This window comes from Lynx rufus, unplaced genomic scaffold (assembly GCF_022079265.1).
Source record: "Lynx rufus isolate CCGP_SWC_20201006 ecotype Redwood Valley unplaced genomic scaffold, mLynRuf1.p SCAF_9, whole genome shotgun sequence".
NCBI lineage: Eukaryota > Metazoa > Chordata > Mammalia > Carnivora > Felidae > Lynx > Lynx rufus.
The window spans coordinates 104624859-104648138 of NW_025814897.1; the positions used below are offsets into that span (position 1 = coordinate 104624859).

Here is a 23280-nt window from a genome sequence, read left to right on the forward strand (position 1 = left end):
AAAAGTTTATTTCTCACTCAGGTGAACTCCACTGTGAGTCTTAAGACCCTCCCCCACCCAGGCATCAGGAGCCCAACATTTCAGTCTGTATCTATTTTATGACCTCACCCTATGTACCGATGCTTTCACCATCATTCAGGCAGGCAAATGTGTATAAAATCTACTGTGGGTTTCTCAAGTTGGGCAATATATCACAAGAGCTGGTGGGTTGAAAAGTCGAACATGCAAAGATTGCACAGTCTCAAAATAATTCTTTTGGTTAAGGTGTCCCTTAAATAATTGCCAGTCCTTTTTGGAAATCAAAAAATGGAAATAAAATCACAAGAATGTCTCTGTTGTTAAATGTTCCTCTTGTAAATTTGTAGCAGGTAGCCTGCCCTGAGTCTCCATAGCAATGTAAGGTTTTGTGTATATGTTCATTCTCTGCTTCAGAACATTTACAAAGCCAATATAATAATAGGTACTTTGTTTTTCAGTTCGGCCCCAGGCAAAGCTGGACTTAGCATAATTACAACTTATCAAAGAGTTAGTATTGATTAGCTCATATGCTTAAAAACTGCCGATTTCCCTTTTGCAAATGTATTCCTGCTTTCTTTGGGAAGTGCCAAGGGACAGGTGAGAGTAAGGCTTCTTTTTCTTAAGAAGTAGGTTTTAGTGACATGATTGAGTTCCAGATCAATTGTAGATAAAAAGAAAAAAGTTCAACATGCCAAGAATTAGTAGATGTGTAGCTGTTTTAGCTTGATTACAGTAGTGTTTATGCTTCTATGACGTTAGCTAAATGTAGAAGACTATACACCCGAAAAAGGAGGAAATTTACTGTATATAAATTACAGCTCAATGAACCTGACATAGAAAATATGCTAGCCTGACTACAAGGCACAATACCTCCATCCCATATGAACCCAACTGCATGGAGATACTTTTAATGTATATCAGTCAGACTTTTTGACTGGAATTTATTGTTTTATTAGAAAATGAAAATTGTTCAGGGTGCCTGGGTGGCTGAGTCGGTTAAGTGTCTGATTCTTGGTTTTGGCTCTGGTCATGATCTCACAGCTAGTGAGTTCGAGCCCCACCTCGGACTCTGTGCTGACACTGTGGAGCCTGCTTGGGATTTTCTCTCTCTCTCTCTCTCTCTCTCTCCTTTCTCTCTCTCTGACCCTCCCCTTCTCTCTCTCTCTCTCTCTCTCAAAATAAACAAATAAACTAAAAAAAAAGAATTAAAATTGTTCTATGAAATACACACTCTTAAAAGAAAAAGTATTGAGAAGGCCAATAGGGATTTTAGTGGAAAGATGGAAAGGAGATGGAAACACGAAGTGGGGGGAGAGCAATACAGATCTAAAGACGTTTGGACTGAGGCACCCAACATCTTACACTTGAGTAGTTCAATCACAGCCTATCTAGGGATGGACCCAGGTAAGCTCTTGATCACAGCTTGCAGGGAGTTCCCCAAATAGCCCATTAAAAGGCCCCCAAACTACCCAGTAAAAATCTGCAGGCTGATTCTGAGGAAGCAAGAGTAACTTGATGGCTTACTCAGAGAATGACTTACCAAGAAGCCACTGGAAGATGCTCAGAAGGTCTACTTGGCCAATAAGTTGGGGCAGATCCATCAGGGTGGGATCCCTGTAGATATGCTTCACTTGGGGCTTGCTGCCAACTCTTTTGCTCTTTCCTGAGGAGCCCCATAGCCACTTACAAACCAGAAGTCTAATACCATGGTGGGCTGAGAGGCAGAGTGGTAGCATAGAGCCTACAACATGTCTGGCAATAGGAATAATCCAAGAGAATCGAGTGGAATCTGTGCCCTAAGTAAGGTGTAGGATATTTAGCAGATCAGAATACAGGATGCCCAGTTAAACTTGGATTTCTGGTAACATTATTATTGTTATAATTATATTCCATGCAATACTTGAGACTTTATTTAAATAATCAAATATCATATGGAACATAGTTATATATATTTTTAAATTGTTGTTTTCCTGAAATTAAAATTTAACTGGGACTTTTGAATTTTATCTGGAAACTCTGGTCCCAAGGAATCCAGCCAGAGCAAAGCAGTGTTCTAGCAGTGTGAGTGAGTGATCACTACTCTGTTGGTTCTTATTTTTCTATTAGCTTTGGACTTTATTTCCTATGAATTGTCAACAGAATAATCTGACTAGAACAGCATAGGGTCTATTTCCTTCAGAAACAGCTTTTGGCCCTAAAATACCTTTTCAGTCTTCTCCAAAGAAGAAAAGCAGTAGACACTAAGGAATTCTAATGTTTATACACAATACAGAACCCTCCGACTTGTAGAGAGTGCAGGATCACTCTTTATTTATGGGGAGGACTTTTAACTATCAATACTTTTCATAGTTCAGGATCACTCTTTATTTATGGGGAGACCTTTTAAAATATCACTATTTTTCATTCTATTTCATTCAATGTGATCTTTTGATTTGGGGCTACTACGTTGGAAGAGTAGAAGAAATACAGGCTCTATAATCAAAATGATTGTGTTTTCATGTGACCCCTTTGCTAGCACTACATCTTGCCAAATTCATATCCTGATTAGAAATAGAAGTGGGTGCCTATGCATCTTCCAATTAGTCCTGAATATTGATTGAACATGTGTCTGCTGATGTAATAGGCTGGACCAAAGGCCTGTAGTCACTCACTTATGGGCCCTACCCAGGCCAGAAGCTCCTTCTTCTGCTACTTTTTTCCCACATTAGAGGTTCATGTCTAAGACCCAGGATCTTGTTCCAGACAAGGCCAGCAGCTGGTATGCCTTCCTGCATCTCAGTGTCCCCACTGCCCATGAAGACAGGGCTGGTTTCCAATGGGCGTGGTTTCTATGCAGAGACTGCTATGGACTTGGCTTTGTGCAGTAGACCTTCCTGCCCTTTCTCTTGTTCCTGGGATAAAGTCCCCACATAAAGTGCTTCATCTTCCACCCATAGCATTCTTCAGACAAGACTATCCCTTCTGTTGTAGGACTAAGGGTTCTTGCTCACAAGGTTTTATGCAAAGCCCCTGGTCTGGGCAGGGATTCACTGTGGCTTATATGAGGCTCCTAAACCTGGATCTTCTCCTCAATGCCCCCCTCACTGGTGTCTCCTAGGGTCCCCTCTCTCATCAACTGGCATGGAAATTAGACCTTTACTCTTCCTTGGGGCCTGAAAGATAGAGATCTGGGCTCCTTCTGACTAGGCTGCTCCCTCCAGCTTCCACATGGGCATCTGACACTTGAGAAGCAGCTATGCTCCCACCAGGCACCTGCCAGTGCTAATTCAGTGAGACCACTTTGATCCTTCAGTCAGCAGCATGCGGATCTTTAAGACTGTCCTGGACATTGATTACACAACATTCTTTTTTTTTTTTTTCTTAATTTGGAAACTTTTTAAAAAATGTATTTATTTAAACACAAGCTATTTAATACACAGTGTAGTGTTGGCTTCAGGAGTAGAACCTGGTGATTTGTCACTTACACATAACACCCAGTGCTCATCACAGGTGCCCTCCTTAATGTCCATCACCCATCTAGCCCATCCCTCTACCCACCTAACTTTCAGCAACCCTCAGTTTGTTCTCTGTATTTAAGATTTTCTTATGGTTTGCCTCCCTCTCTGTTTTTATCTTATTTTTCCTTCCCTTCCCCTATGTTCATCCGTTGTTTCTTAAATTCCACATGAGTGAAATCATATGATATTTATCTTTCTCTGCCTGACTTATTTTGTTTAGCATAATACACTCTAGTTCCATCCACGTTGTTGCAAATGGCAAGATTTCATTCTCTTTGATTGCTTAGTATTTGAATATGTGTATATATATATATATATGTATACATATATATGATATATATATATCACATTTTCTTTATCCATTCATTAGTTGATGGACATCTGGGCTCTTCCCATAATTTGGCTATTGTTGATAGCGCTGCTATAAACATTGGGGAGCGTGTGCCCCTTCAAATCAGCATTTTTGTATCCTTTGGACAAATACCTAGTAATGTAATTGCTGGGTCATAGGGTAGTTCTATTTTTAATTTTTTTGAGGAACCTCCATACTGTTTTCCAGAGTGGCTGCACCGGTTTGCATTCCCACCAACAGTGCAAAAGGGTTCCCCTTTCTCCACTTCCTCACCAACATCTGTTGTTTCCTGATATGTTCATTTTAGCCATTCTGACAGGTGTGAGGTGGTATTTCATTGTGGTTTTGAGTTGTATTTCCCTGAAGATGAGCATCTTTTCATGTGTCTGTTAGCCATCTGGATGTCTTCTTTAGAAAGGTGTCTATTTGTCTCTTCTGCCCATTTCTTCACTGTATTATTTGTTTTAGGGGTGTTGAGTTGATCAAACATCATTCTTGGTGGTGAGGGGGCCATTCCTCAGTCACCAGAGCCCCTAGACAAGTCAGACCCCTAGCTACCTTTTGGGAACCACCCCACTCATTGACTCTGAGGATATTCCCCAGTTGTGGCTTAGGATCTGAGGATTGCTCAGCTTTGAGTATCTCCTAAACCCTTTGGCCCTTGAACAAGTTCTTAAACCCATCTCCAGTGCTCTTTTACTACAGTGAGAACAACTGAGAATAGAGACAGTCCTTCTTTGGTGAGCGAGGCTCACCCAAATGATTCCACGAGATAGTTGTAAGTTGAGGAGGAACACTTTACTAATGTTTTCTATGTAGGCTATTTCTCTTTTTGCCAACAAATATCACGATAACTCTTCCTGGTTTCCTGAGCAACTCTAAAAATGCAATGCCTTCCTCCAAAGTCTAAGACTAGATCTGTACAAGTGTATTTCCCCGCCTTGTCTAAAAAAATAGCATGAGGCTAAAACAGGAAAGAATAAGGCTTGTTTCTGATCATTGGTTTCATTTTATTTGATGGCTCACTATTTCCAGACCCTAGTAACAGCAATCTTTGTCTACCACAACCTTTTATTGTCTTATGATTATACTAAGTAACGTCACACCTGGCAGGGCATGGTTTCCAAGCAGGGACTTAGAAACTTGCAAAGCTATAAACTAGTAAGCAATGAGCCAGACACATTGAACATATTTCAAAGTCAGAGATTTTAGATGGTTAACTAATTTTTTTTTCTTAACAAGAATACATATGCTTACTAAGATATATAAAGGTACTGCCCCAAGAAGCGCATGATTTTAGTAGGTATGTGCACACATTAGCGTGCACTTGGGTGTAGGGATAAAAGCAAGGATGCAAACAGTACTTAGTAACTGGATTAAGACAAACAAGGCTTGAGAAATGTATCACTTTTCAAGGTCTTAATGGGTCCCATGTGGATGAACAGCTGCAATATTGACTTCATTCAAATCAAGATTCATTTTTTTTTTCCTTTTGGAAATTAACAACTTGAATTTTGAGCTTGATTATTCATTATGTTCTTGCAGCACCAAAAGCTAGTCAGCATCCTTGAAAACATTTTCTCTTGAAATTAGGGACTATTGCACACCAGCAGAAGTCATCTGTGCAAATTGTGAAAGCAGTTTCTCATAATCTCTCTCTCTCTCTCTAAGGAACTGAAGAGCCTTCCCATTTTTATTCATTTATTTCCAATGCATGTAAAGATCTTGGTTGCTAAGACCTCTGCATGCATTCTGTCATTTAATCTTTATACGTGCTGTTCTCTAAGGTGGGTACTATGGTCTTATATTTACAAACGAGACAACTGAAGTCTTAGAGTTTAATTAACTTCCTTTCAGAGCTCTTTTTTTTTTTTCTACAGTTCTTAATTTAAAACGAGTATGTTAAAAGGAACTACTCCTTTCCTCACTTACTCATATTTCTTCCTCTCCTTCCCTGAGAGGACTTTCTTGTCTTTTCCCTTCTTATTCTTCCTCTTCCTTCTCCTCCTCCTCTCCCTCCTCCTTCTCCTTTTCTTCCTCCCTCACTTCCTCCCCCTCCCTACATCCCCTGTCCCTCCCCCCCCCACCCCCCCCCACCCCCCGCCTTCTCCTCCTGCTGTTTCATCAGTATTCCATTTGCAATGGCTCTGGCTAAAGTGAAACATGAGGAACATACCTTTTGCTGCCATCCTGTTAGCTATTTCCTTATGTTTAGAGTTTCTCTGTCATCCAAAGCGCCAGAGTCTCTACTCCAGGCTCGGGTACCAGCCCTGGTCGCAGAGCTCCTGCACACGATTACATTTTCCTGGCTGCCAGGCCTCCACTCACTTCATATTCAGAGTCCAAGTTCACCATGTCCCCTCCCAGAGCGCTCCTTCGGTCATGGTATCCGGCCTCTTTTTCTCTTTTCGTGACCAAGTTTCCCCTTCTCCAGTTTCTAGAATGAGGACCTCACCCAGTCATGGGCTGCCCCCTCCAGGCTCTGTCCTGTGACCTTCCTAAAGATTGCATTTTGAATCTCCACATGTGATTTATTGCCCTACTGCCTCTTGGCTCTGATCTTCCCATCATCTATTTAAGGGCACTTTATTTATTTAGGATGATTGTGGAATGTTAAGCCTAAAAATAAAACTGCCAGTCATTTCACCAGCAAAAATGGGTTGGTGCAGGAATAGTAGGGAATTGCAACGTGACAAAAGCAAGCTACAGCAAACCATAGGAAAATCCTCAAAAGGAAGGGGAGGACCACTCTTTTATCGAGAAACGGGTGGAGCTGGGGAGGGCTGTTAGAAACAAAAAGTCCATTGGGGGAAAAAGGGAATTCTAAGTGTAGGGGCTCCTTGTTGGCTGAGTGTGACTGTCTCTCATTGGCTGGGCTGTTGCCAGGAGAAGGTGGTGAGGTGAGAAACACCTTTCTTCCTTCTGCTGGGTATTAAAGAAGGCAAAATAGTATGGCTTGAGAAGGGAGGTCTCTTCCTGTGGGCTCTGCCATTCCGGGGAAGCAGTAGGGCATGAGAGTTGCCTGCTTTTGGCTTCCCAACACCATTTTCACAAACGAGGTTTCTTTTTATTCATTTTCCCAATAATGTATCTTCTGAGCTGGGGTACTTTTGAAAGTGAGGAGAGGCTTTATTAATTAATTAATTTGTTTATTAAATTTAAGGAAATGTATATTTATTTTTGAGACACAGAGACAGAGAATGAGCGGGGGAGGGGGAGAGGGAGAGGGAGACACAATCTGAAGCTGGCTCCAGGCCCCGAGCTGTCAGCATGGAGCCCGACACGGGGCTCGAACTCACAAACCTCAAGATCATGACCCGAGCTGAAGTCAGACACTTAACTGACAGAGCCACCCAGGTGCCCCTCTTTATTTATTTTCAACTTTATTTATTTTGAGAGAGAGAGAGCAAGTGAGGGAGGGGCAGAGAGAGAAAGGGAGAGAGAGAGAGAGAGAGAGAGAAAGAATCCCAAGCAGGCTCCGCATTGTCAGCACAGAGCCCGACGTGAGGCTCAAACGCACAAACCATGAGATCATGACCTGAGCTGACCTCAGATGCTTATCCGACTGAGCCACCCAGGCACCCCAGGAGGCATCATTATTTACAAATCATACTGGGAGTAGCAGGCATGACCCTGACCTCACCCTACCCAGAGCTTGAGGTTTGCACACAGCTTGGCCGAGCACTGGCTCCGGTTAGGAAAGCTGGTTAACGTTTCTATGCCATAGTTTTTTCTTCTGTGAGATTGGGTTACCCGTTGTACCTCGGCCTGGAGTCATCGTGAAGCTGAAGTGAGTTAATGCACGCAGGGCATTTAGAGTGATGACTGGTACGCAGCAATCATTCAATGCCATTAAAGTACAATTTGCCTAATTTTTGTATCTTTGACGTTGGCAGACGAACCAGCCTGTCTAAGCCTGTGAGAATTGAACGTAAGGATGCGTGTGACCACCCTCCCTCCTCCAGACGCTGCTCTTACTATCTGACTTCGTTCTTTTCTTACTGGGCAAGTGACTGTTCGACAACCCCCTTCCCACAACGCTTTCCCACCCATCTCCCTGTACTTCCTGCTTGCATTTCTTGGTCCAACCATATGTTAAGCAATGTCACAGGGCCAACAGACAGTTACTCCTGCTGCCAGTTTCTTAATCAATGGCAAGCCTTGGGGACGCGCAGTGAAAGCAGAGTCGTCCCAGGTGCCCGTGTGGTTGGCACACTCTTCAGTCAGCCAGCACCACATTTTCACCGACTCCTCTAGAGTGTTGCCTCAGGCAAAGGTACGTTAAGCCTGAGTCCGAAGAGGCTGCAGTTTTCCAGAAAGGACACCGTCGCTGTCATTACTGAGAGTCTCCTACTCGGCTTCAGAGGCAAGATGTCTTCCAACGCTTGAAGCCTCCAAGGTAAACCCTACAGATTCGCTGTTCAGAGAAAGCCCCCTTTTTTCTTGTCTCCTGGGTGCCACCCAGGAGAGTCAGTGGGCCGTGAGGATGTCTGCAGAGTGTTCTGGTTGGTTGTCACGTAGAGATTTGGAACTTTCAGCTGCGAGCATGGCTTCCCCTTAGAGTCTGATTGTTCCTCTGGTGTTCAAAATGTTAGACATAATTGTCTAGTTATTTCTTTGGAAAGACACGGGCGCGGACACCACCTACACACACACACACACACACACACACACACCTCTTAGATATATACAATCCAAGTGGCTGCCTCCAAATTCGGCTGCCGGCTGTGGGAATGAGGGATGGTCTGGACACATCTGAAGTAAGGATTTAGTAAATGAGTTTCTGCATGAGCTCAGAGGGACGGTAACGGTACTCTGAAAGCCAGATTGCCAGGTTCGGGTCTCCAGCTCCTGAAATTGCTGGCCTTGTGGGTTTTGGCAAATTACTTAAGTCTTCTGGGGTTCCACTTTCTCGCCTGCAAAATGGAAAGGATCATAGCAGCAGTACCTATTTATATGGATGTGTGAGACATATGGTGGTTAAATGGGTAAAGCATTTAGTGCAATGCCTGACACACACTAAAAGCCAGATAGGTGAACTTAATGGGTTCTCGGGAAATCTACACTTCTCCCATTAAAAAAAAAAAAGCTCAATTGACCACATTATTGAACATAGTTTATTTTGCCTGAAGTCTGAAAATTCTCCCTGATATGTATAGTTATTTTATTTTTATTTATTTATTCTTTAATGTTTATTTACCTTTGAGAGAGAGAGAGAGAGAGAGAGACAGAGTGTGAGCAGGGGAGGGGCAGAGAGAGACGGAGACACAGGATCTGAAGCAGGCTCCAGGCTCTGGGCCGTCAGCCCAGAGCACAACATGGGGCTTGAACCCATGAACGATGAGAGCATGACCTGAGCTGAAGTCAGAGGCTTAACCGACTGAGCCACACAGGCGCCCCATTTATAGTTACTTTAAAAAATCAAGAGGTACCTAGGTGGCTGAGTTGGTTAAGCATCTGACTCTTGGTTTCAGCCTAGGTCATGATTTCATGGCTCATGAGTTCAAGCCCCACATTGGGCTTAGCGCAAACAGCACGAGCCTGCTTGGGATTCTCTCCCCCCACCCCTCCCATCTCTGCCCCTCCTCTGTTTGTGCTCTCTCTCTCAAAATAAATAAATAAACAAAATAACAAAATAAAAAAGTCAAATTAAATGATGTGGCTAAAGGGGTGCCTGGGTGGCTCAGTCAATTAAGCATCTGACTCTTGAATTTGGCTCAGGTCATGACCCTGTGGTTTGTGGGTTTGAGCCCTGCATTGGGCTCTGTGTTCTTGGTGTGGAGCCTGTGTGGGATTCTTGCTCTCTCCTCTCTCTCTCTGATTCTCCCCCACTCCAGCTTTCTCTCTCTCTCAAGAAAAATAAATAAATAAACTTAAAAAACAAATGATAGATTTCCTCCTTCCAGAACTACTCGGGAGTTTCTCTGTATGAGAGGCTCCAATCCTCACAAACATATTTCACATTATCATTCATAAGGCATGGCTACATCAAGCTGGACCAAAAGTTCATTTATTTATTTATTTATTTATTTATTTTTTCAACGTTTTTTTTGTTTTTTGTTTTTTTGGGGGGACAGAGAGAGACAGAGCATGAACGGGGGAGGGGCAGAGAGAGAGGGAGACACAGAATCGGAAACAGGCTCCAGGCTCTGAGCCATCAGCCCAGAGCCTGACGCGGGGCTCGAACTCACGGACCGCGAGATCGTGACCTGGCTGAAGTCGGACGCTTAACCAACTGTGCCACCCAGGCGCCCCCAAAAGTTCATTTATTTATTAAGCATGTATTTGCTGAGTGCGCAGCATGTGACAGACACAGATCTAGGCCCTGGGGTTACCAGGATGGGAAGACATCAGATACAGGTGAACATCCAGTCAGTTGAGGTTCAGACACGTAAGTAGTAGGAAAAGGGAAGCAGAGGGCAGGGCGTTCTGAGGTAATAAAGGGGAGGCTTCCTCCAGACCCGGCCAGGACTCAAGATGGCTTCCCTCAGGAAAGTGTGGCATGTGGACTGAGAGTCAGTCTGGAAGAAGAGCAGAAATTTTCTAGGTGGAGCTTGAGGGAAAACGTGTTTCAGGAAGAGAGGAATAATACTGAGAAGGAAAGTTGAAGACTTTTGAGAACTTGATGCTTGGGGGGCATTAAAAGAAATAAAACATGGCTGGACAGAGCTGTGAGATAGGGAGGGGGAGGCGTGAAGCTAGACTAACAGGCAAGCAGGTATCTGATCATGAAGGAGCACCGCTCTCCACGTTAATACATTTTAGCGAGATAGATATCTTATGTAAAATATAGTTGTATTTCCCAGGGCATGTGGTTGGCTGTCAGTGAAGCATGCAACTCTTGATCTTGAGGTTGTGAATCTGGGCCCCATGTTGGGTGTGGAGATCACTTAAAAAAGAATAAAATCTTTAAAAAAATGTATATATATACATATTTCCCAATGGATAAATGTTAAGCCTGAGCTTTGCAAGGTGATGTTCAACATAGATGAGAGAGGGATTTGAGGGAATTAAAAAAATTTTGTTTTACGTTTGTTTATTTTTGAGAGTGAGAGAGACAGAGCACGAGCAGGGGAGGGGTGGAGGGAGAGGAAGACACAGAATCCAAAGCAAGCTCCAGGCTCTGAGTTGTCAGCAAGAGCCTGATGTGGGGCTCGAACTCATGGATCTCGAGATCATGACCTGAGCTGAAGTCAGACGCTTAACCGGCTGAGCCACCCAGGTGCCCCTGTGGTTAATCTCCTACTGTCCACCTCATCGGTTGTAAAAGCAGAGAAGCATTTTGCAATCACTTTGTGTTGGAGAAGGCTGTTATCAGTTATTTTACTAGCAAAAATGGGTTTATTCAGGAAGAGTAGAGAATTGCAATTTGGGACAAGCAAGCTAACACAAAATCATATGTGAGTCCAGACAACAAAAAGAAGGAACTGCTCTTTTATAGAGGGAAAGAGGGGAATTAGGAGTTACTGTTATGCACAAAAAGTCCCTTGCAGCAGACTGGGACTTGGAAATAGAGTAGCTTTTAGTTGTGACAGCCTCTTGTTGGCTGGGCTGCTCTTCCCTGGGATAGTAAAGTGGTATTGACTTGGAAGATGCCAAGTGCTTCTCTTCCTGTTGGGTCTGCAACTGAGGAGGAGGGACAGGGCACGAGAAGCCCCTGTTGTGGCTTCATCTGAAACAAGTTTCCCTTTATCAGTTTTCCCACTAGGAAGTTATATTGCTCAAGATTGAACATACTGTGTGTGTGTATATATATATATATATTTTTTTTTTAATTTAGTTTAGTTTATTTATTTATTCTGAGAGAGAGAGAGAGAGAGAGAGAGAATCCCAAGTCACTGAAAGTGCAGAGCTTGATGTGGGGCTTGAACTCATGAACCATGAAATGGTGATCTGAGCTGAAACCGAGTCAGACATTTAACCAACTGAGCCACTCAGGCGCCCCCAGTGTATATTTTAGCGACACATCTTTTTTAGGTGTAATGATTGAGGTGGTTATTTGGTGAACCTTATATACAATACTTTGAGTCTTTTTTTTTTTTTTTTTTTTGCCACAAGGCAGAGTATGAGTTAAAGTTAACATTTACCAACTGTCTATTAGGTTAGGGACTTCAGACCTTATCAAAGTTGCCTCTTGCCATGTTAATATGAAATTAAAATTATTTTCATTTTACATATGTGAACACTGAGGCTCCCATTACTAGATCACACAACTAATAAGTGGCCAAATTTGGATTTAGATTCGTCTCTTCCACGGTGCTTAAACTCTTTCCGCTGTACCGAACGGTGGCCCAGAACGGTATCTTCCATATAGTACTATATAGCATAACGATTAAAAAATGTTCGACCTTAAAGTAGAATGTCCCTAATAGAGCTGAATTCAGTTATGAGCTGTGTTAAGTGTGGGTAAGTTATCTGACCTCTCTATGCCTCAATTTTTTCATCTTTAAAATCAGAATAATAATATCGCAACATAGATTGTTGGGAGGATTAAATATGTTAACACGGTCACAGCAACCAGACAGTACCTGGCATGTAGTAGCAACTCAATAAATTATACTTCTTGTTATTATAGGGAGGTGACCAAAGTCATTTTCCTCAACCAAGAGATCAACTCTCAGTGAAACCATCTGTCTGGTTGTCCAGGATTGATTTGAAGAAAGAGGGGCTATGTAATGTATACATACATATAAAAATGAGAAAGGAATCACACTTCACTGTTTCAAAGTTATGTGAGGCACTTAGACTTACTACAGTAGTTTGATGGTGTCTACTACTCCAAGACAAAATGAAATTCAACAATGTAAATTGATGCTCCATTTGTGGAGAGTCATTTTGATGTATGGACGGAAATGAACCCTGCTGTTGCACTCAAAAAATTGTAGCTGGTGGGGAAAGGGAAAACATCAAACCTTTGGATTTCTTTTCTGTGATAGCCATCAATAACCCCAGATGGCCTCCCAAGGAGATGAGAATGCAGAACTGGAGGCAGCCTCAGCAGGTGGTACCCCAGCGAGCCAGGTGGAACCAGAGGTGGTGAATAACTCTGTCTACCAGCCCATTAATGGATCACAAAATCACCAGAAGGAGAAGTTACAGGCCCTTGGGGTAGGTCATCTTTAGTTTACAAATTGGTTTAAGACAGAAGAAAATAAATAGCATGTGGAAAACCTTGTCTATCCTCATCAGGAGAGATTTCTGAATTATTCATCACTAAGTCAATAATGTTGCTTCTTTAAGAAAAGACTGGGACCCATTTTAGACCTGGGGAGTAGGAACTGTCCTGTCAGCATTGGAGAATGGACTCCAGTCTGACCACCACCTCGGGAGGCTGAGTTCTTATGAATGCCTTCCGTATTTTAGATCTAAAAATTGGATTGACGAAAGCTTGGATGAACTGCTGTTTAATGTCTGAGTGCCTTCATCATACTATGGCCCCAAGGTGTGCTAGGAAGATATTTGACCCCGTCTGTGTTGCCAGCCATATTGCCTCTACTTTTCTACCACTGTCTGGAAGGAGTTTGTGAGAATGGACAGGAGGAGGGAGAGACGTGGTGATGAAGGGCTGCCATTGGGATCGGTGGGAATGGCATAGAACAAAAACCTCCCAGAATAAGGCCTTGCCCAGTTAAGCTTGACATTATCATCATTTCCAGCAATGATAGCTCCTTTCTGAAGAAAATTCAAATGGTCTCTTCTCCATGGACACTAGTACATGACCATTATGCTTTTTTTTTTTCTTTTTTCCTTCTTATAGGCCGTCCAGATCATGAATGGAGCAACAATTCTGGCTCTGGGTGTTTTTCTAGGTGCCTTACAAAGCATATTTCGTCTCTTCCGCCCATTTTTCTTGGTCTTCTACACAGGCTACCCACTATGGGGTGCTGTTTTTGTGCGTATTCATGTTCCCCTGACCATAGATCATTTCTTAGATACCACTGCTAGAAATGTGTTAGATTATTAAAGTGTTGTTTTTAGGTTATTTGGAGATTGCATGCTGTGGGTTTGATTTGTAATTCCTTACACAACTTTTAAAAACAAAGTGCCTTCCTGAGTAAGAGAAATCACATTTGCTGAGTACAAATTAAGTCTCAAACATTAACTTGATGTATTCATGCATTAAATCCAGCTATTACATTTATGGATGCTAAGAAAATCAAATGAAAAATGAGTATTGGTGAATTGTCTTGTGCAGTCAAGAGAGTCCTGGTTTGGGAGATAAGAGATTTGCCTGCTGATTACAGTCTGGAAATCAGAAGACTGATTTCCCCTATTTGAGTCAAAACGGAATCAATAAAATAGGCTTTGGTTCTAGGTGGTTTTAAAATTTATTTGAATAAATAAGTCTGTTATTTGATTATCAACTACCTGATGTTTTCTTTTTAAAAAGATAATTAGTTGGAACTATTTGCTAATCAGACACTAATTTTTTTTTTTTTTCTTGTCTATTCTGGTGTTAGACCTTTGAGAATTTATAAGTGTTTGGTCTCAGACTACCATGAAATCCAAGATGGGCAAGTTTAGTTGAAAATAGTAAATGGAACATGTAATTGGCAAATGAAGAAGATATAAATTTATAGCAAATCTGGGGCTCTAATTTATTCATGAGTTTAGTTTTTCAGAATCATTGACCTTCAGATCTTCTTTAAAACAAAATTGCTCATAATTTGTCAACAATCTCATATGCTGACAAAAGATGACATTCAGTTTCTGGATGCAGTATAAAACACGTCATTTGGATTTAACATTTCTGAAATTTTTAGGTAGTTCCTACTATCATTTTGATGAAATACTTGGAGTCTGAATTTTTCTAGAAAACCTGAAGTACACATTTTCTCTGCATAATGAATCCTGACTATCTAAATGGAAAGCTTCCATATTGTAGAACAGAGGATGGTGAAGTGTTTCAGTTATTCCATCAGGAAAGAGTTTTCTTTTCTCAGAAAGCTGGGGTCAGTATGTTGGAAAAATGTGGTCAGGAAGCCAGAGCTCATTCTTTGAAAGCATCCTCAGCATGAAGGTTCAAATCTGACCATTGGATTCCCATCGCTGGAAGCTTTGCCCCGGCTCTGTCTATCGCTGATGGAGTAAAGTCTAAGATCCACGACATTATCTGGCCTTACCTGCAACTACACCCCTGTCTCCCTCCCCTTCCCTCTGTATACAGGCCCTGCTGTTTATTGACCGTGTGATTCCTTCTATGAACCAATCTTCCTCTTACCCATCCTTATTGACCTTTGAGAAAAATATCTAAGTTCTTACCCTTTAGTTTCTTCAGTAAGATAGTAGAAATAACATGGGGGCCCTCTTTTTGGGCCATTTTTAAATGGGGAAAAAATACATAAAAACCTTAGCTATTGTTAATAATACAAGTGCTTTAGGTGTGCCGGGCCAATTTCCAAGACCTCATCATGTATCATTTCATTCCATCCCCATATAGCTATAAGGTCAGTAATATTAACATGGGGATATGCACATCTCTATTTTACAGAAAAAGAAGTAGGCAAAAACTGAGCCTAGGTGACTGAATGAATACAAGCTGAAGATAGGGTCAGGGTGCATATGCTCTCGACCATAAAGCTCTAGTGACCCTGAACTTTCTCGTGATAACCATCTTGTTATTTGACGTGGAATCTGAAGCCTGTTCCTTTGTGTTCAGGCAGAATATTCGAGAATTGAATCTATGGAGCCAGCTCTTGCTCTCCATGATTTTGGCAACTTTGCCCTCAAACCATAGGCGTGGCTCAGCAAATTGTTGTAAGAATTTGTGGGGTATAAAACAGCATGAAATTTTGAGAAAGCCATCAACTTGTAGAGAATTCACTTTATAAAATTAGAGTCATGAAAATAATAGCTTATCAAAATAATCATTTAAAATGAGTGGGTATAGCAATGTAGACAGACTTGCTGAAGTTCTTTCAGAACATCTAATCCAATAAATCAAACCCTCATCTGAAGCTTGAGTCAGAATATGAGAATGACGTTATATATGCATGTGTATGTAAATAAATATTATTTACATTTAAAAAAAATTTTTTTAACGTTTATTTATTTTTGAGACAGAGAGAGACAGAGCATGAACGGGGGAGGGGCAGAGAGAGAGGGAGACACAGAATCGCAAGTAGGCTCCAGGCTCTGAGCCATCAGCCCAGAGCCCGACGCAGGGCTCGAACTCACGGACCGCGAGATCGTGACCTGAGCTGAAGTCGGACGCTTAACCGACTGAGCCACCCAGGCTCCCCAATATTATTTACATTTAATATAAGTATAAGCATAAAGATAATTATATCACATTACATATATGTCTTAATCTTATGTTTTTAAAGTATGCACGCTCATATAATGTATAAAAACAGATGTAATAAAATATCAAGTTTGCTCAAAATTTTAACTAATTTAAAATTTTATTCATACGAAATGATGAGCAACATCGAGTATAATTCTCTGTGATAGAGTGTGAATTTTAGAAAGAAATTTTATGCAACCATTGCTAGATATCTACTAATTGACGGAGGACAAAATGAAAATGGTTGAGACTTAATGTTCTCTTATCTGTTTCATTTCCTGTGTTTAAACAGTTTATTGTTTCAGGATCCTTGTCTGTTGCAGCTGGGAGAAAGCCCACAAAAAAGTTGGTAAGTGGCAGTTCTTCCTGTATTCCTATGATTGTGGAACTAGAAATAAGTTACCCATTAATAAGAGAGTAGAGGTTGGTGAATTCAACTGAGACACCGAGTCTTGTGTAATGCACAAGAAAATTCTCTTAAGGCATTCAGATGGTAAATTATCAGAAAATCATGGAGATTGTGAATGATTCCTGGGATGGTTACTTTGAATATTTGATGAATCTGAAGCTCAGAAAAAGGCTTCTTGATTTTTGTGTGTTGTGAAACTTGACTAATTCTAACTACTTTGAGTGTACCCTTTCCCACCACTAAGTCCACACCCAAAAGCCAAAAGTTCTATTCCTTTAGTGATTCCTTATACACTTCATAAGTCCCTGTTATGTGTTCTCACTAAATCATCTCTCTGCCAGCTACACACCTTTCCTAGCTCATTCACTCTGCCTTCTCCATGGATGGCCACCTTGAACACCAATCCCTTTTCTTTTACCTTTATTCTCTGTTGATGACCTTGCTCCCTATTCTGAGAAACCCAAGCCCTTAGAAAAGAACATTCAGATGCCCTCTCTAACATCCACTTCACAGAACAGGTCTGAACCGATTCATTTTTTATTCTAACTTCTTACCGTAGATGACTCTGATTTTCTTCAAAGCTGTCATCCCTATTTGAATACTAGATTCTGTTCCTTTTTTTCCCACCTGAGTGCATCACTCCAAATGTCTTTCTGCTAGATTTTTTCAATCAGCCTATCAGCATCCAGTTACTAATCTAAGCAGAAAAAAAATACCTTGACCTTATTTTCTCCTGATAGCTATGGGCACAATTTCCTTTTCCTTCTGTAGTTAAACTCCTCAAAGGAATTATCTACACTCTGTCTCCAGTTCCAATCTACCCAGTAAGGGCTTTATTTTCCAATAAGGCTTTATTTTCTTCCCTACCTATCGAGTAAGAACTTCCAATCTACCCAGGAAGGGCATTGTTTTATTTTTTTTATTTATTTTTTTTATAAATTTTTTTTTTCAACGTTTATTTATTTTGGGACAGAGAGAGACAGAGCATGAACGGGGGAGGGGCAGAGAGAGAGGGAGACACAGAATCGGAAACAGGCTCCAGGCTCTGAGCCATCAGCCCAGAGCCCGACGCGGGGCTCGAACTCACGGACCGCGAGATCGTGACCTGGCTGAAGTCGGACGCTTAACCGACTGCGCCACCCAGGCGCCCCAGGGCATTGTTTTAAAATAAGGCTTTATTTTCTTCCCTGTTACATCTTTGTAAACACTCTCCTTAAGATCACTACTGATTTCTCTGTTGGCAACGCAGAGATCAATTCCCGGTCCTCATCTAACTTGATTCGTGGGCAGCATTTAGTACGCAGTGGATCATTCATTCCTCCTTCCAATAATTTCTTCATTTAGCTTCTAGATCACTTCCATTAGCTGGTTTCCTCTTGTCTTTTCAGTGTCCCCTTCTCAATCTCCTTTCCTTTGCTTCTCTCTGACCTTCAAAAGTTGGGGTGCCCCAGAACTCAATTCCTTGTTACCTGCCCTACTCACTCCTTTGGTGACCTCATCCATGCTCCTGGCTTCAAGTGACATTGCATGCCCACAACCCTGAAATAAACACTTCCATCCTAGATCTCCCTCTGGGCAACAGGCCGGTGGATCTCATTGCTTCCACTTAAGAGTTCTAAAATCTCCCAAACTCTATCCTAATCTTCCTCCTCCAACCTTCTCCCTCCATTTCCTCCCCATATCAGCTGATGGGCACTCCCTCCTTCCAGATTCCCAGGCCCAAACCCTGAGGATTATCCCTGACTTCTCTTTCTTTGACAATCTTGAATCCAGTTGATTCACACATCCTGTTGGCCCTATGTTCAAGCTAAATCTGACTTTGACTGTTTCTCATCCAGTCAGACACCATCTTTCTTAACCGGGTTCCTTGCTTCTACTGCTGGCCTTGTCTACACTAGTCCTGCTTGAGACCTCAGTGCTCCCATTAATCTAACTGCATTGCCCCTTTGCTCAAAATCCTCCAGGGACTCTATATTTTCCTCAGAGTAAGAACCAAAGTTCTTCTTAAGACCCGCAGGTCTTAGATGGGGGTTTAAATGAATTGCTACCAAAGGAAGGAAGCATGTGCTTCCTATATTAATTGAAAATTCCTGTTCTTTTTTTAGGTGGAACACAATTTTGGAATGAATATTGCCAGCACTACCATTGCTCTAGTTGGGTTTGTTTTGGTCTCGATCAATTTAGCAGTTAATAAGTATTCTCTCAAGGAATGTCCGTCTTCACAGTCACTGGACTTATGCATTTGCATGGACATCTTATCAAACGTATGTTTTCAAAAATTATGTTTAATTATAAAATATTCCAAATGATCTCAAATGTACAGAAGAATATCATATCAGGTATCATGCTACCTTGATTTGAATCTGGGCTTTGCCACTTATTAGCTCTACAATGAAGGGCAAATTAGATAGTGTTTCAATGTGCTCATCTTTTTTTTTTTTTATTATTAGTTTTTGAGAGAGAGAGAGAGAGAGAGAGAAAGAGTATGAGTAGGGGAGGAGCAGAGAGGGAGGGAGACACAGAATCTGAAGCAGGGTCCAGGCTCTGAGCTGTCAGCACAGAGCCGGATGCGGAGCTTGAACCCACAAACTGTGAGATCGTGACCCGAGCTGAAGTCCGATGCCTAACAGACCGAGCCACCCAGGCACCCCAATTTGCTCATCTTTGATATGAGGATGGTAATAGCATCAATCTCACAGGGTTGATGTGAGGGTTAAACAAGTTCATATTTGATGAGCAATTAAAACAGTGCACATTGGGGCGCCTGGGTGGCTCAGTCGGTTGAGCGTCCGACTTCGGCTCAGGTCATGATCTCGCGGTCCATGAGTTCGAGCCCCACATCGGGCTCTGTGCTGACAGCTCGGAGCCTGGAGCCTGCTTCGGATTCTGTGTCTCCTTCTCTCTCTGCCCCTCCCCTGCTCACACTCTGTCTCTCTCTCTCAAAAATAAGTAAACATTAAAAAAAATAAAAAAAAAAACCCAGTGCACATTGTGTTATAATATTAGTATTTACTGCTGCTGCTACTATTACACTCCCCAGAGAGATTAAATGAAATTTTTAAAATTTCATATCTTACTTAATAAAACTGACTTGGGAGGTTTACAGTGTTCTCTGTGACCTGGGATTTTTGAATCATGAGTCACCGAAGTTTGGAATGTGGTACTTCACGTTGGAATTTGGGGGGTATATTATTTTTAAAGGGAAGCTCCCTAAGAAACTTTTCAAATGATGTTGTTGTTTGCGTTAGATATTCTCCCTCTTCTGAGGTCAATTTAGAATTAAGGTTTTCTTTTAAATTTGCCTTTTTTTCTCCGTGATGACCTATTTGATGACCTATTTTTACTGCCTGACTCCCAGTCCTCCTGTTTGCTGACAAAGAAGTTTGTGCCTCATTTTTTTTCTTTCTGAAATGTATTGTTAATTATCTAAGTTTATATTTCTATGGGTCTGGGTTTTTTGTTGTTGTTGTTGTTGTTGTTGTTGTTGTTTTCAGGTGGGTTTTGTAGTATTTTCCTTCTGGAGCAATCTTGTGTTTGCTTCTCCTTCGAGGTGCCTCAGTGATAATAGCAGGATCGCTAGTCTAGTAATTTTGTGTTTAATATTTCAGTTTAGTGTTTAGTTTCTAGGGATGGCATAGACACATAAACCTTCTAATAAAATCCCATTAATGAAATGGTGGGGGGTCACTTTTGTCCATTGTTCTGAACTACCTACTCATTTCTTTAGTTGGCTATGACTCAGATTCCTAGACGTTAGCAAGAATATCAGAATTTTGCCTTTACAGCCTCTTCAGCTGTGACCACTTCACGTGGTTGATAAGAAATGCAATGTATCTCTCTCTCCAGGTAAATTTTTTCCATTTATCTATTTATTATTTACTTATTTTAAAAAATTTTTTTTAACGTTTATTTATTTTTGAGACAGAGAGAGACAGAGCATGAACAGGGGAGGGTCAGAGAGAGAGGGAGACACAGAATCTGAAACAGGCTCCGGGCTCCGAGCTGTCAGCACAGGGGCCCGATGCGGGGCTCGAACTCACGGACCGCGAGATCATGACCTGGGCCGAAGTCAGACGCTCAACCGACTGAGCCACCCAGGCGCCCCATTATTTACTTATTTTTAAAGTTTATTTATTTATTTTGAGAGAGAGAGAGAGGGTACGCAGGGGAGAGGCAGAGAGAGAGAGGGGGAGAGAGAATTCCAACCAGGGCAATGCTGTCAGCAGGGAGCCCAACATGGGGCTTGATCCCACGAACCGTGAGATCATGACCTGAGCCAAAATCAAGAGTCAGATGCTTAACCAACTGAGCCCCCCAGGCCCCAGTTTCTATGTTTTTAGGTTGATGAGGTGTCTCTTAAAGAATGTTGGTGTGTGCCTGTGTCTTAAACCTAATCTATGGTTCACTTTGTTCTGTTTTAAGGGAGGGAGATGTTATATTTGGTTTCTTGATGACATGTTTTCCCTCTGAATGTTTGTACTATGTGTCATATGAGGCATCATATCTCCTAGGGCATCATGTCTCTAATGCTCATCCTTACCTTGCTGGAATTATGCATCAGCATCTCTGTTTCAGCCATGTGGTGTGCAGAAAATGCATGTAATTCCAGAGAGGTGAGTTTGTTTCCATGACTAATAATTCACATGGTCTACTAAGGTTTAAGGTTCTCTCCGACTTCCAAAGTTGAAAAGATATACTTTTATGTAGTAAGGATTTGTGGGGTCCCTGGAGTTAGAGATTGTATGAAAGTGAGGGATGGAATGAAGGCTGGAAAAGGATTCTGATGTGAAAATCTAACCGGAAACAATATATTTAAAATAATATTCAATACATTTATAACATCACAGTATGATCTTATAGTAATATAATTAGTGTGATAATAAATGACAATATAAATAATAATACAGTTACTACAATATAATAAATATAATAATATTTAACATATTTTTATACAGATATAATTAAGTTCAATAATTTCCATGTAACCTGTCAGTTTCTAACTGTATACCCAGGAAAAACCATGAATTCTTTCTAGATTTTAGGTAACTCACCTATAAGATGAAAACATTTTCATTGTCTTCTGACATTGGTTGGGAGGACTATGTATATAAAACTTTAGCATAGTAGTAATCAGTGAACACATATTATTGACGATAATCATGATGATTAAGGAAGGGATGGAAGGAGAGGGAGATGATGATCCTTTTCTTGGAAACTGATGTTTTATTTTCCAGGCGATTTCCTCACCTGGTAATTCTGTGTAAGCAGAAATGCCTCCTGATGAAACTAAATCTGAGAGCAAGGAAGTTCAACCTCAACTCTCCAATGAGTCAGAGCTTCATCAAAGACTTCAGGAAGACAGGAGCCTCCTCTCTTTACAGCACGAAGCATGAGAAACTTGAATATCTGACTCAACTTTTTTGTTTTTGTAAATTCTGTGCTCTCCACTCCAAAGTTGTTCCCATAATCAGTGCTCTTTCTTCTTACCCACCTACTCCATTGCCTTACAAGGTTTAAAGGAAGCAGGCAGAATAATTCCCGTTTTATGAATTCTCTCTAAATCCAACTCCGAACCACCCATTGAGAAGGAAAATGAGTCAGATGTTTTTTGCATTGCAGAAAAATGCTTCTTGACTTTAGCTGACGTCAGCATTGTAAAACCTCAAATAAAAAATCATTATCATCATTAAGATCATTTTTTCTCACATTTGAGGGGGGTAGGGTCATGTCTCAGAGGTTTTATTTCGGTCAGCTTCTGAGATTCCCACAAGCCCTGCTACGTAAACGATGGTGTCGATGGGGGACTTTGAGAGCAATATCAATCAACATTTGTTCTTCAAAGGATGGCAAGAAACTGTAAAACGGAGAAGTAAGGAATAAGGGCTTTAGATCCTTGCAGATCTGGGTTTAAATTGTGATACCGTCACTTGTTACCTGTGTGAAGTTGAGCAAGTTACTTAAGCTCCCTGACCTGTTTTTCCTCATCCATAAAATAGGTGTAATATCAATGGACTACCTCATCGGTTGTTATAAGGCTTCAGCCCTTGTAAGTGGTACGTAGAACCGCAAGTACTAAGTGGCCGTTGTTGGTGCCGCCAATGCTGTTAAGGCTGGGGTGGGACGGTGGTCAGATGTGCAGGGAGGATGGCAGAAACCCTCACTTCCATTGTGGCTCCTCCCATCCCCCTGGTGACATCAATGGCTGTCTTTTTAAGGTGGCAGTTTGATGTTAAGTCTCCTCCTGATATATCTGGTTCCCGATTTATCTTCTGCTGAAGTGCTTATGTTTCAGATTTAGAAGTTAATTCCCCTCTCTTGATACTGAGCTGAGTCATTCATAATGTCTGTAAGTTCATACCCATAGGCTATTCTTAGCATCATGTTTACCACATGGGCAAAAATTCTTTCATACTCTTCTCTACTAATTGTTGCCTCTCTTCTTCAGAACACACACACACACACACACACACACACACACACACTCATTGTATATATAATATATTTTGTATTATAAATTTAGAAGACTTTTCTTCTAAAATGAGGTCTTAACGATTACTAGAATTTGCACGATGAAGGGGGATTCATGCAAAAGTCTTTCAGCTGAAGAGAATTGGGGATATCCAGGGAACTAACAGGAGAGTTTAGTGTATCTAACTTTGATGTGTGTGGGAAAGATGGCAAGGTAAAACTTTGGACAGAGAAAAAGCACACGCTTCAC

At 41.4% G+C, this 23280-nt stretch overlaps 1 protein-coding gene across 1 annotated transcript; it reads left to right on the forward strand.

Moving 5' to 3' along the window:
* The first annotated feature begins 8097 nt into the window (after window positions 1-8097).
* LOC124505484 (membrane-spanning 4-domains subfamily A member 3-like) lies at window positions 8098-22231 on the forward strand. Its single transcript, XM_047071448.1, has 7 exons — window positions 8098-8266; window positions 12804-12975; window positions 13625-13759; window positions 16446-16502; window positions 18668-18826; window positions 21074-21175; window positions 21797-22231. Exons 2-7 carry the CDS (start codon window positions 12820-12822, stop codon window positions 21824-21826), a joined length of 639 nt encoding a protein of 212 aa, XP_046927404.1. The 5' UTR covers window positions 8098-8266; window positions 12804-12819; the 3' UTR covers window positions 21827-22231.
* Window positions 22232-23280: the final 1049 nt, after the last annotated feature.

What these genes read in the sequence shown, in the direction of transcription:
- LOC124505484 (XM_047071448.1), top strand. Translation starts at nt 12,820, where the DNA reads ATGGCCTCCCAAGGAGATGAGAATGCAGAACTGGAGGCAGCCTCAGCA. An exon ending in CACTATGGGGTGCTGTTTTT is followed by an intron (nt 13,760 to 16,445) that starts GTGCGTATTCAT and finishes GTGTTTAAACAG; the next exon opens with TTTATTGTTTCAGGATCCTT. An exon ending in ATGCATGTAATTCCAGAGAG is followed by an intron (nt 21,176 to 21,796) that starts GTGAGTTTGTTT and finishes TTTATTTTCCAG; the next exon opens with GCGATTTCCTCACCTGGTAA.